The sequence below is a fragment of the Prunus dulcis genome, chromosome 1 (genome assembly GCF_902201215.1).
Source record: "Prunus dulcis chromosome 1, ALMONDv2, whole genome shotgun sequence".
Taxonomy (NCBI): domain Eukaryota; kingdom Viridiplantae; phylum Streptophyta; class Magnoliopsida; order Rosales; family Rosaceae; genus Prunus; species Prunus dulcis.
In genome coordinates, this window is record NC_047650.1 from 8,244,922 (window position 1) to 8,258,342 (window position 13,421).

A 13,421-nucleotide genomic window follows, 5' to 3' on the forward strand; every position below is an offset into this window, starting at 1 on the left:
GGAAGGTGATGATTGAGAATAGGAGTTCTCCACTGAGGCAGCTGCGGGAAGAGCATTGAGCTCCCAAAAATACCTAATTTTGTGAGATTTGGCAAAGGGGATTTTTACCATTATAAGATAAGTCAAAAGAATGGAGAAGAAAGGAAAGGAAAAGCTTGGCCAAATTGGATAGAAACCATTAGGGTCTCTTGGAAAAGAATAGCTTCCAGCGGCTATAAATAAGGCCTCTTCTACCCAACAAATGGACAACCACATCCAGATAGCAAGCTTCCTCTCTTACTTCCAAAACCCAGCAATTTCATGCTCAGTTCATCCTTCTCCCCCTTATTTTTCCCCTTGGCAGACTGTTTTGATATTTGACAGAACCTATGTCGAGTTGCCGGAAAATCACTTAGGCCACCTATTGCCCTCTTCTTGTCTCTCCCCTCTTCTTAACCAAACCCTCTGATAATCCTTACCCCCCATTTTCTTAGAACCCCTATTTTTTAAGCTCATAGCTCTCTCCTTTTAAGGTTGAACTCATGACAACTTTGCTTCTATGCCACAAGCTCTCATGCCAAACTAAGAATCTACCTGTAAGCACTAAGAATCCATCTATAAGCAGCCATTGTTTTTGTTGGTGGAGGTGACCAAGGTGTTTCCTAAGGTTTCACTATCCTTTCGAAACATTCTTGGGGTATGATCTTTGAACTCAGACACATGGGGTAATTTCATCTATTTTGTTCTTTACGGTAGCCCATCCTATTTGTAGTTGCCGGAAGAAAAAGCCCCTACAATGATATTACTCATTATGTGCTTCTTTGAGGGACTATTTTTCTGGTAATTAATGAACTAGGATTTTTGTTGACTATTTTGGAGGCCTTAGTTTTTTGCATCTATACTACTATGTCAATTGGCTTTCTTAAGAAAAGGAAAGAAACAACCAGTGTGTGTGTGTCTGTGAGAGAGAGAGTGAGAGAGAGAGAGAGAGAGAGAGAGAGAGAGAGAGAGAGAGAGAGGGTGTGTACACTAGAGATCAAATTGATAAGCCTCAATGCGAACTGCAAAATGAGCTTGTAAATGGGAAATCTCTCTCACATAGTTTTTATAAAAGATAATAGTAAATGTAAAAGCTAAAAGTAAATAGTATAATAATATTTTGTGAGGCAAATTAAGTGTGGATATTTGAACCGGTGAACTGAATGGCGAAAAAAAACCATTCGAATGAGATCGATTATGTTAAGTTTATTTGTTTATATCCCAAAAAAATAATTTTGAATACATGTGATAGTCAAACTATAGGGGAGAAAGGTTTCTCACACACATTACAATGGAGCTATGATGGTTTAAACATGATACCAGTAGTCTACAAGTCAAGGCCTAGACCCTATTGGCATCCAAAATTATTAATAAGTCTAATTAATATTCAAATCATATTAGTAATTCCAAGTAATATTGAGATATTTAAGCCCAATTAATAGGCAAATGCGTCTTAGTTCCAGTTGGCTAGAGGGATGTGCTTCCCACTCTGCACCCGAGTTCGAATCTCCCTCCCCGTAGTTTAGATTAGTTTAAAGTAGATTATTGCTTGTATAAATTTTAAAATTTTATTTATATAAAAAATAATAATAATAATAATAATAATAAAAGGCTTCTTAAATCTAGGTCCAAAACTATTAGCTGTCATTGGGTTTAGTCGATGACCTTTCCTATTGAAAGGGGCGATAATATATTAAACTCACACACACAACACGGATGCTATGACTCATCCCAGGACATTTATTACTTTTTTTGTAGTGTCAATTTTACCCTTTGAGGTAAATAAGGAAAACACATTGAAAATCTAAATTTAATGCATTATTTCCCTGTAATTGAATTTTAGAATTTAAATTTTGAATTCTTTCCTTGATAATATTTACCTACTATATGGATAAAATACAATTTAATCAATGAAAAGTAAAGTCCCACATATTATACCGATCGATTAGACAAGCACCCACATGAAATTATATCCTTGACATACAAGTAAATAATGTTATTATTAGCAACGAAAAAAATTTAGTGATAAATAGTGTTACCTATAAGTTAGAAATATAAATTAGAAGACTACTATAAGTTAAGAACATAATTTAGAAGACTACCTATAAGTCATATACAAAAAATAGACAACTAAAATTGTATGCTATGACAGGACCCGATCCAAATTCGGATTTGGAACTGGACCTTGTGCGTGTCCGACACCTGGCGAATGTCGGCACAAATGACCTATTTGCCCTTCTATACAAAACATGATAAAATAACAAGGTTGACTTCTACCAAAAAACCGGCAGAGTTTTCCTTGTAATTGGCTCAATACCAATCATTTACACCTGCCAAAACAATATATATATTTAAAAAACCAACTGCCAGCATACGTAAATATTAGGGGTGGACACGGTCCGGTTTGGACCGATTTTTGCATTAATTTAAAACCGGAACCGGTACTGTTCACCAGTCCGGTCCGGTTCAGATTTTTACTAAAATACTTGAGAAAACTGGACCAACCCGAACCCATTTTGATCCGGTTCGGTTCCGATTTGTACTGTTTGGGCCGACACACAGCTTAATTGATTTTTTTTTTGGTTCTTAAATTTTTTTGTAAGTTTCAGCCCAATTGATATTTAAAACCTTTTGGGCCTAATTATTACCGATTGGCCCAATTCACATCCACGCACTGCAAATTGAATGAATCCATCAAGCATTAATACAATTTTTTGACAAAACAACAAATATCAAGCCTTAAAATAAAACTTACAACCTAAAAACAAAACAAAATAAACAAATTTAATTACAAACAAATTACAGAAATAGAACATATTCAATCTTCTGCAACATCTTCAGTCTTTCTTTTTATCCATGCTACTTCAGTACCTATTTCAAAGAGCAACAAATTGTCAGTTGTAACTTTATTTTATTTTTCTGAATTATGAATGAGCTTCTTTCCCGTCTAAAATTTACAACAACGCTCAAAGATTTTGCCACTGAGGAATGATATCAGGAATAGAGAACATGTCTGTCAAAACACAACAGGAAAAAATTGAAAGAAAAAAAAAAGAAGAGAGAATCAGACCTCAATAACATCATCAGCCCAAAATCATAGAAAATATCAATACCATATAAAAGCACCAAAATGGATTGTTGACAACAACAAAAATACATATCTTCACAAGGGATTGGTGAGATAAGAGACGCTGACCTGCTTTGAACTGGCTCTTTACCTAGATCTACAAGAACTTAACCCAAATCTCCAAGAACTTCACCCAGATCTACAAGAACTTCACCCAAATCTACAAGATGAACACATATGTACAGAGAAACAAAAAATGAAGAGAGAAAAAAAGAGAAATTGAAAAACAGAGTTGCAAAGAAGGAGATATAGAGGGAGAGAGAGAAACATAAAACCAAGAAGAAAAAAATCAGAGTAACAGAAAATCAGAAAAAGAGAGGGAAAAAAAATGGAGACGAATTGAGAGGAGAAAGAATAAGAGAGAAAGAAGAAAAAAAAACTGAGGAAAAGAGGCAGAAGAGTTAAGAAAGAAAGAAGTAAAAAGAAGTTGAAGAACCTAGAGGGAAAGAGGCGGAAGAGAGAAGAAAGAAAGAAAAAGAGAGTTAAAAAAATCTGAGAGGAAAAGAGAGAGTGCGTCAAAGAGAGAGAGTGAAGTGAGATTTGATGTGATTAGGATATTAAAATATGGCTTGTTGGACTTGGGCAATGGACTTGGGAAATTTGGGCTTTTTGTTGGTATAATGAAATAGTTGGGTTTGGGCCTACAAAATTTGATATTTTAAATATAAATATAAATATAATATAAAAATTAATTATATTGGACCGGTTCGGATTGGACCGGTTCCTTAGGGTGGAAAACCGGAACCGAAATCGGTCTGAACCGGTTCGGTTTGGATTTGTCTCGGTTTTTGACTTTTTTGGTCAACACGGTTTTTTTCGGTTTTTTTCGGATTGGTTTGGTTCGGTTTTGCGGTTTTGCGGTTCCAATGCCCACCCCTAGTAAATATACATTCCAACAGTTCAGTTCTCAATCTATGGCAAAATATCAGAGCAACTACTAAGAATTTACAAATGAGTTAATCCTTTTACAAAACAAAACTTCTACATCAAACAAAAGGCGTGGAAGATGGAAAACGGCCCGGTGGTGGATTCATGTGCATGTCTAATGCCTGGGGGCGCAAAACAACAAAAAGGGTGAGTGGACCCAAAACAAAGTTTAGAAAAATAGCATATGAACATACTAACCCCACTGTAAAAACAGTTATGAAAAACTGAATTTTCCTCTTCATTATATTCATACTAAAATCAAGGCATTCACATAATTATATACGTACATGCCAATCATACTCAAGGTCAATATAACTCTCTTAAAAGCATTGAAATCAATTTTAAACTACCACCTAGGTATACCCCTTTAATTCCGTCAATTCCTGATATTCGTCAATTCCCGATAATCCGTCAATTCCCGATAATCCGTCAATTCTTGATATTCGTCAATTCCCCTGGTAGGTCTCGGTGACACAAAGTCAACCCGAGCCACAAACTGGCAGGATTCAGGGGACCGTAGTCAACCTGATCCGCATTCCTGGCTCCCACGGTCCAGGCGTCCCCAAAACTTGTGAGGCAAATGTCAATCGTGCTGAAAAAACTGAAGGCAACCTGGATGTCCGTGGACATCGTCTTATCTGAAGGCAACCTGTTTTTATAACTGGGTACTTAAGGTGGCTTAAGAAAATATAAAATTTCTGAAAGATCTGATGAATAACTAAATTTTTGTTAAATCTAGAACTCTGCTGCCATTTTATCTGATAAATATCTCAATCTTTACTTTCCATATCTTTTTAGCATTTTCAACTAGGCAGCAAATAAATAAAGATATTTAACTTCAACAAATTATGCTAGGAAAGCCATAATCAATAAAACTTGTTCAAGATCAAATAATGAAATTCATTTGCATAAATTCATTTATAAAACAAAAGTCCACTCACTTCTGGTCCGAGCTAGCTGGACCTCCTGAAGGTCCCTCTTGCGGGTCTGCCTGGCCCCGGGTGCCTGATTAAACCACAATGAATATTTAATTAATAAAACTGCTCGGTATAAGTATTTAATTAAAACCCTGACCCCTGGCTCCTAGAAGGGCGTACACTAACTTTAAAGTCATTCTTATGCCCACTTAAGCATTTCGGACGGTTAGAACTGTCTTAAAAGACCCGAGACTCACTAGGTGATAAACTTCTATATTGGTCAATACGGAACTTCGTGGGATCCACGACCTCCAATTGCAAATCCGGGAGTTCCTATAAGTTCCTCACATTTAAATAACCATGTCCTGCAAGTCTGGCCTGAATCGGACGATCGGATTGACCACGATCGTGAAATCGCATAATTTCTAAGCCCTAGCCCTAGGGTTCTCGATTTCGGAGTATCCGGGACTCCGATTCACAATCCGTCGAACCCTACACGATTCTGGAATTATCTAGAGTAACATATCTGAAATTGATTACGATCCAAAGGCTCAACAATATTGAACCCGGAAATCGCACAATATGAAAAATCCGTTCGAGGCTCAAACGGTATCCAAATTGAGATCCGCGAATTCCTACGCGCTCGTGACAACCTAAAGATCGCATCAAGACATAGTGCCACTGCACTACCCACGCCCACGCACCACCGCATGCGCGGGCAGCGCTGGGTGTCTAAAGCGATTACGCATCGCCGGAAAATCTCAAAACCACCTCTCCAAACTCCTACCCTAGGTATAACATCATATTTGGAACCACTTTTGTTCTTGGACCTACCCCAAAAACTGACTGGAAGTGGCCGAACACTGAGGCCGAAAATCGGCCGAATTCCAATTTGAAAACCGAGCTATCTATGGTCAAAATCGATGCAAACCTACCCAACCATCAGCTAGAGCATGGAAAGTAGGTGAGAAACCATATCTCGCTCGTCGAAATCGGTGGCGGGAAGAGGGAGATCGACGGCGGCGAAGATCGGATAACACCAGCCGCTTCTTCTCCATTTTTCGGCGAAACCACGGCGGCTGGAGGCGGGACTCGGCTGAGGCTGGAAGAGGACGACGCCCCGATCATTTTGGTACCGGCCCCGTCCACAGCCGTGGCCGGTGGCCGGAGTTTCAAGGGGAGAGAGAGAGACCGAAGGGGAGAGAGAGAGAGAGAGAGAGAGAGAGAGAGAGAGAGAGAGAAATCTGATTTTTATAAAAATCCCATTTCGGAATAATTACGATTGTGCCACTGAGTTTCTTTTGACCATATCTCTCTCGTTACAACTCCGATTCGAGCCCACTACTTGTCTATGAACTCGACTCAGTATGACCTATCCAAAAATACTAGTCACTGCCCCAAACTCTCTCCGGGTAAGAAAATGACCAAAATACCCCTATCTCAAGGGTAAATTTGTAATTTCCCTTAAATAATTAAATAAGGGATTAATTTGGGGTCGGGGTGTTACATGCTACCTATAAAAAAAAGTACATAAAATACTATTACACATTGTCGAAAATAAGAAAAAACACATATATACCTATGCAATAGGCAATAGGACAACATACATACACCATAGGATAATATATCTACAAGAGTATATAATATACTATAAGATGAACAACAACAAAATCGTTACCTAAACTCATGTGCATAAACTAAAACACCTACTATACATCAAGTCGGGAGCATAGAAAAACATACATATGTTACTTTACCTACACAATAAGGTAAACTTAGGTACATACAAACTGCCATAAGCATATAAAAAATAAAAAATAAAAAGATTAAAAAAGAAAATATGATATACCTATTCTGATGAGAAAAAAAAAAAAAAAAAACCCAACAAAGACAATGTTCTGTTAGTATTAGTACAACCTAAATTAACCCATATAATAGGTACAATATGAAATGCACCAATTCTCTACCTAGGTACCTAGAAGAAGAAGAAGAAGATAGATACATTAACATAGTAAAAAATAGATGAAGAAAAAAGAAGAAGAATATTTATATTAACATAGCAAAAAATTGATGAAGAAAAGATGAAGATGAAGAACAAGAAAGAATAAAATGGAGACAAAGAGCAAGACAGAAAAACTTGCAATGGTTATGGGATTTATTAATCTATGTATATCTCTATATTAAAATTATAATAAAATCTCTTCATTATTGTACTATAAATTAATTTCTACACAATTTATAATTCAAGGGCATAATAGGAATAACTAGATAATTTTTTTTTAAAAATAGATCTATATTAGAAAATTTTAAAAATGAATGTAATCCTATTTGACAGAAAAGTCAAAGGACTTATATCAACTGAAGCAAATGCGACTCAACTTATGTTCTCAATTTTGGACTTATCCCAAATTTTCTATAAAAAGAAACATCTTTAGCCCAACTTCTTTTTCTTTTCGGTGAACAATATATGTTCTTGTTGCGCTTCAATCTTTCTCTCTTTTCCGCCTATTTCTTTCCATTTCTCTTCCTCTTTATCTCTTCATTTATTTATCTATTCTTTTATCTCCTCAACCTTTTCCTCTCTTCTTCGTATTTTTCTCTTCTTCTTGCTTCTCTCTTCTTCATAGATTCATACTTTTATCTTTCCAAATCGGAACCCAACCAAATCAATTCGGAATTGCATAGGTACGATTTGATTCGGTTCTTTTAGACACTTTCTATGAAAACTGAACCGAATTGGCTCATGTGTAAGTTTCAATTTTGATTCCAATTATAAGGGAAAATATGATCGAATAGATCATGGCAAACATGCCACCTAAGTTGTTATAGTACAATTTTGTATACTTCCTTTGTATATTCCCTTAGACAGAAATTCTCTTGTGCGGACGCCAGGACATTATTAGTTGTTGTAGACGTGACATGTAATTTTATATTTACTCTTCCATGCTTTCCAACTTGTGAAAATTAAATAATTTTTTTTTCTTCCGAAGTCGCAGGAATAACCACGGGTATTTACCATCGTACATGCTCTTAATTAAGTAAATTTGTAAAGGGTCCCATCAAGGTGGGCGCCACTTCTCTCAACCCGCAGCCACCAACGGCCTTTCTCTCTTTCTCCTCTCTCCCTCCCGGCCTCTCTCCTCGATTCCCTCTTCTCTATTTCTTCCCCCGCCATTCACGCCTCGCCTTTTCTCTCTGTCTTTCAATCTCTCTCCTCTTACAAAATCTCAGTTTTTTGTTTCTGGCAAGGGTCCTGTAGTTACTCACCTCTTCTGCTCTCTGAAGTGTTTCGAAGAATCTACCTTTTCAGGTAATCTATCTCTTTTGTATCTACATTCACCTTTTGAAACAGCAGATAGTTCTCGAATTTTATTTTGCAATCTTCTTTTTCTGGGGTTTTTAGTACTGTTATGTAAAACCCGCAGAAGAAAGAAAGTTATGCATTCTTCTCCTCATGTTAATGCATTTTAGTACTGGTATTTTCAATTGCTTTGTAGTTTCATTTTATTTCTGACTGTACAAGTATTAATCGGTGATGGTTTTCTCTATTAGTAGTTCTCAACTTTTCTTTTTAATTTTCTGGTTGAACCCTTGTTGAGTTTTTTCTAGGTGTTCAATATTATTGGTTCGTCTGGTTTTCTAATTTAATTCCATATGGTGACGTTCTTGCTCTGTGCTTCCATGTTTGATATTCTTCTGGGTTCAAGAAATTTGATCAATTTCTTGTTGCTCTATATTTTTTTTAGCAGAAACTCTCTGTGCTTTCCATGTTTGATATTGGCGGCATGTCATGCTGGTGTACAGGGTTGGATTTTGAAGCTCTTTCAATTGATCATTAAGTTCAGTTAGTTGAGTGATTATAAAAAATCTCATGAATATATAGATTTTGTGATAGTAGTTTTGTTTGGGGAACTTGTTGATTGTACTTAAATGTCTTCCCCATTGTCTCTGTTTTGCTGGGTCGTATGGCTCTTGGTTCTGTTCTAGGACAGTAAGAAAATAGCATCATATGATGAGATACAAAATTTCATCATCACACAATTTATTCTGAGTAAGATCCTGATCTTATGATAGACCAAGTATCATCTAGCAGCTCGTATGATAGATCTATATAATTTTTTATTCTTTGAAATTTCCGCTGTCTCATATCCATGTTTTTCACAGATTGGTTCATTTTTGTTTCTACGTTTGTTACTTTATTGATTTGTTTTCTCCAGGGAAAATGGTATCTGGGTTAATAAATGCAAATCCAGTCGTCTACGAAAAGAAAGAGCGTCGGGTTCGTAGTGTCCCAAGTGCTGCTGCAGATGAATACGCTGTTGAACCCATTGACCAACAAGAAATTTTTGATATCCTTTCTGTATAGTTGCACGCATGCATGTAACTGTATATGTACATGCAGAATCTAGTTATGTTCTGATGCCTTCTATGAATGAATATTAAGCTCTTCATTGGCTTAACCTATGACTTAGGCTTGAAAGTAGTTTTGTATTTCGACTTGTATGCCTATACGAATTTAGTATTTCTTAACAATTCTTAAATCATATTAGAGATATAAAAGACCCGGAACACCCTTACTCTTTGGAAGAGCTCAAAGTAATTTCAGAAGATGCAATTGACGTAGATGATAGTCGTGGCTCTGTCAGGTAGAAAAAAAATTTGTATGCTCATTTTGAACAGTTTTTTTACTAATTAATGTTTCGTTATAAACCCTGTTGAATAAATGCTAATTGTTTTCTTCAGAGTCACATTTACTCCTACTGTGGAACATTGTAGTATGGCAACAGTTATTGGTCTTTGCTTACGTGTTAAACTCTTGAGGAGCCTGCCTTCTCGTTACAAGGTATGACCTTTATCTTCTTGTGATTGACTTTGTTTTACAATATTCTTCGTGTTAAACTCTTAAGCTGTTGAGTTGAGAGAAGAAGGTAGCTGTCAGTTGACTTTATGAGACTTGGGGGTAAAACTATAGAGGTTTGTTTGGAGAGCCATATTATTATGCGCTATGTGATTAGTGTGGGGGGAGTAATATTCCAGATCATTTTTGGACACTTAATGCCTGAGTTGAGATTGGTCTTTTCTTTTCCAGCACTTTCCTTTGCTTGATATTTTGCATTTCTTTTCTACCGTGGATTTCCAATATTTTCATCTCAAGCATGTGTTTCTCTTTATACGTTTTCTGCACTACAGCTGTGCTTTCAACAAACTGAACTGAACTATCAAAGAAAATGACATTTGGAGTTGTCTTAATCTTAAAGGGAAACACTAAAATGCATTGGCGGAAAGTTTTGCCACAAGATTATTGTATGACTCGGTAAGAAATCAACTGTTTGAACATACGTGTGAAAGAGTTATGCACCATTTCTTAACTTGGGTGAATTAATTAGTGAGGAAGAAGGGAAAACGTTGCTCCTGATGTGCTGCTCTACAGTAGTATAATATTTTGACAAACCTTTCTTGTGTTGTTATTTTGTTTATTTTCTTTTTTGAGGCTTGACTGGTTAACTGACCTTTTAGGTACTATAGCACAAATAAATAAAAATGGTAGCAAAAATATCAGAGATATAGACTCTGGATATGGTGAATTGACCTCAAGGCCAGTATAGTATCTCTGTCTAATTAATGCCTAGAAGTTGGCAGAACTGCATAGGTTCTCAAATTTTGTTTCTTTTTTGAAGCTTGACTGGTTAACTGACCTTTTAGCTCTTTACTATTGTGCACAAATAAATTATTTAATGGTAGCAAAAATGATCATGAGATATAGACTCTGGATATGGTGAATTGACCTCAAGGCCAGTATAGTATCTCTGTCTAATTAATGCCTAGAAGTTGGCAGAACTGCATAGGTTCTCAAATTTTGTTGAAAGTCATTAACAATTCCATTGCATCTTGCTCTTTGAGGGTGTTTTTGTGTCCAGTTATCTTATTTACTGTTTTGATATAATGTTAAAGACATTCTGAAGTTTGTGAAGATCTTTTAAAAACATTATTTGTATAGGTGTTTTCTAGGGAAAATGAGCCTTTAAGGGCCTCTTGGAGCTAGCTCTGTTAAAAAAGCATTAGTGTTAGAAGTGGTAATTGGTAGCTGTAATGGCTGTATCTTCTGATGTCCACTCTCGACATACAAGTAGTAGGTGTGCTTTTTGTGATGTATCATGAGATTATTGAAAATGGACACCAAAGCTTACTCTGGGTATGTGCACCTCTAAGAATATATGCTTATCGGACATGAAGGCACACAAACGCACACTCAAGATATTTTTTACAACAACCACTTGATATCGAAAGTGAATTATGACCAAAAACAAGTAGTTAACTAACCCTCCTTCAACTTTTGTGTATTGTGAACTAGTCCATCATTTTCTCAGACTCTTACGATGCCATTCAGAGAGGATTCTTTTACAAACCTTTTGTTCCAAATATTGGAATAGCTCTATCATCTCAAGTTGTCAGTCAGTATTGTCTGCTACCTGTGATTCATGACCATTTGTTGACTTCATGTTAGCCCTTGCTTGCTGTTTTCCGTTAGAAGGGTCATTGGCCCCCCTCTCCCAATTTTTTGTTGTTGTTGTTGTTTCTTCTCTCTGGTGCATGTAATTGATTTTTAAATTCTTTATTATTTTTTGGTGGAATTTTAAAGTCTCAGCCTTTCAAAAGAAAATCCAGAGATTCTGTTTTCTGGAAACATAATGCTTATTTTCTAACCTTTTTTTTCCTGTGGTCAGGTGGATATTAGGGTGGCACCCGGATCTCATGCAACTGAAGCTGCTGGTCTCTCTCTCTCTCTCTCTCTCTCATACACTAACGTTGTGGATGTTTTGAAGCATTGGTATTCTTAGTAAAAAAATTCATAAATTTTAGCATAACCTTCATGCTTTTAATTTCTACTGTGTGTGCAGTTAATAAGCAACTGAATGATAAAGAACGGGTGGCAGCGGCATTGGAAAACCCAGGCCTTCTGGATATGGTTGACGAATGCCTTTCTCCTTCATATGAGTGAATGAGTTGCGTCACGCTTGTAAATGCTGGAGTTAGGTTTGTAATCTCGATGAGCACCATCTGGAATGACCGGCTGGTCCAGTCATCAGTATACTATCTTTCTCCCATGTGATTCATGCATCTTGTGACCGCTTCTGTTTTTATAATTTGAGTGGCCAGTTAAATGGGATTATATGGATTAAAAGAAATTATGTCCTTTGTTTAGATTTGAGCATTGTTTTCCTGTCCAATGAAGTTGTACTGTATTACCACAGCATAGCATTAGTTTTTGTGAATTTACTTTCTTTGCTTTTACCTTTATGCAAATTGACAGTTGAGGACATTATTTTACTCACCAGGTGACCTATTGCTATAGCCAAAACAATTTCATTTGTTTGGTTTATGTTTTACACTTCAATGGTGATGTGTTTGGTGCACAAGGACTGCACACTTACCAGCTGATTAATTTAATATTTGGAAGTAAGGTTTTAAACCCCTGTATAAGCAAAAACACAGAAAATTGGTGTATTTTGTTATTAGCTACTGAACATCCCTGTGTGTTCGGTGACCAGTTGGTGATCAATAGAGCATTTAATTTAGACCAATTGTTTAACACAAATTTTTACTTTCGTCCTCGTAGTTTCATTCCATTTGTACCGTTCGTCTATTCCGTCATATGAGTCAATTGCTATCAGTTGTTGAAAATATAGGTTTATAATGCCAAAGTCATGATGTTACAGCTCAATTTTGATTAGTAAGAACTATGTTTCAACAAGCAAAACTCCCACACTGTTGTACTGTGATTGTTTGCTGTCCGATCTAAATTATGTTGGTTTGAATCGAGAAATCTTCATTCCAATCTTGTAATTCATTATCTGTTTTACTTTCATTTCACTTATATTGACTGTTTATTTTACTTTATATTTGTTCTGGCTTGCTTTGGCTTTTACTATTTGTACTAGGGAAATATTGAAGTCCTCATTTTGCTCGAGGCATGGAAAAGAACTTATATTTGGTCAGTTTCCCACCCAATTCACAGTTGTTTGATTCAGTTTTTGGCGCTCAATTTATTAGTTACACTCTCATTCTGTTGAGGTTTTTATTTCCAATAGTGACACGCTTGCAATCACATAAATCTCAATAGCCAATCTCTAAACGGCCGGCAAATTTCGGGTAACAGTATCAGACTTTGTAATTGGCTTGGAAAAAATGGGTTTCTCAGATAACGAATAATTAAACTTCAATTTAATGGTGTCGGCCGGAGATCAAGGGCTTTGTGTTTTTCTAAGCGAGTTGGTTTTGTCATTATTTACTTCATTTCCTCTTGTTGTCTTCATTCGAATTCACCATGGCAGTTTCTTTTGTAATTCATTTGAATTTGGGTGCGCGAGTATCCTTGTTGTTCCAGTCTGCCTAGCTTTTATTTGCTACTAGAGAACTGGAATGGATCCAAG

General features: G+C 36.3%; 1 protein-coding gene and 1 long non-coding RNA gene across 2 annotated transcripts; one reads left to right on the forward strand and one right to left on the reverse strand.

The window, feature by feature from the left end:
- Positions 1–2,704: 2,704 nt before the first annotated feature.
- On the reverse strand, positions 2,705–3,568 carry LOC117615726. Its single transcript, XR_004584052.1, has 2 exons — positions 3,215–3,568; positions 2,705–2,889 (listed from the first exon to the last, which is right to left on the reverse strand). It is a non-coding gene; the product is annotated as an uncharacterized LOC117615726 (long non-coding RNA).
- Positions 3,569–8,046: 4,478 nt separating this feature from the next.
- LOC117615625 (protein AE7-like) lies at positions 8,047–12,377 on the forward strand. Its single transcript, XM_034344739.1, has 6 exons — positions 8,047–8,299; positions 9,207–9,338; positions 9,530–9,635; positions 9,733–9,832; positions 11,715–11,760; positions 11,889–12,377. Exons 2-6 carry the CDS (start codon positions 9,212–9,214, stop codon positions 11,987–11,989), a joined length of 480 nt encoding a protein of 159 aa, XP_034200630.1. The 5' UTR covers positions 8,047–8,299; positions 9,207–9,211; the 3' UTR covers positions 11,990–12,377.
- Positions 12,378–13,421: the final 1,044 nt, after the last annotated feature.

Excerpts from the sequence above, each read along its gene's own strand:
- LOC117615625 (XM_034344739.1), top strand. The coding sequence starts at position 9,212 with ATGGTATCTGGGTTAATAAATGCAAATCCAGTCGTCTACGAAAAGAAA. Across the intron at positions 9,339-9,529 it reads TGACCAACAAGAAATTTTTG|ATCATATTAGAGATATAAAA; the intron begins ATATCCTTTCTG and ends AACAATTCTTAA. Across the intron at positions 11,761-11,888 it reads TCATGCAACTGAAGCTGCTG|TTAATAAGCAACTGAATGAT; the intron begins GTCTCTCTCTCT and ends CTGTGTGTGCAG.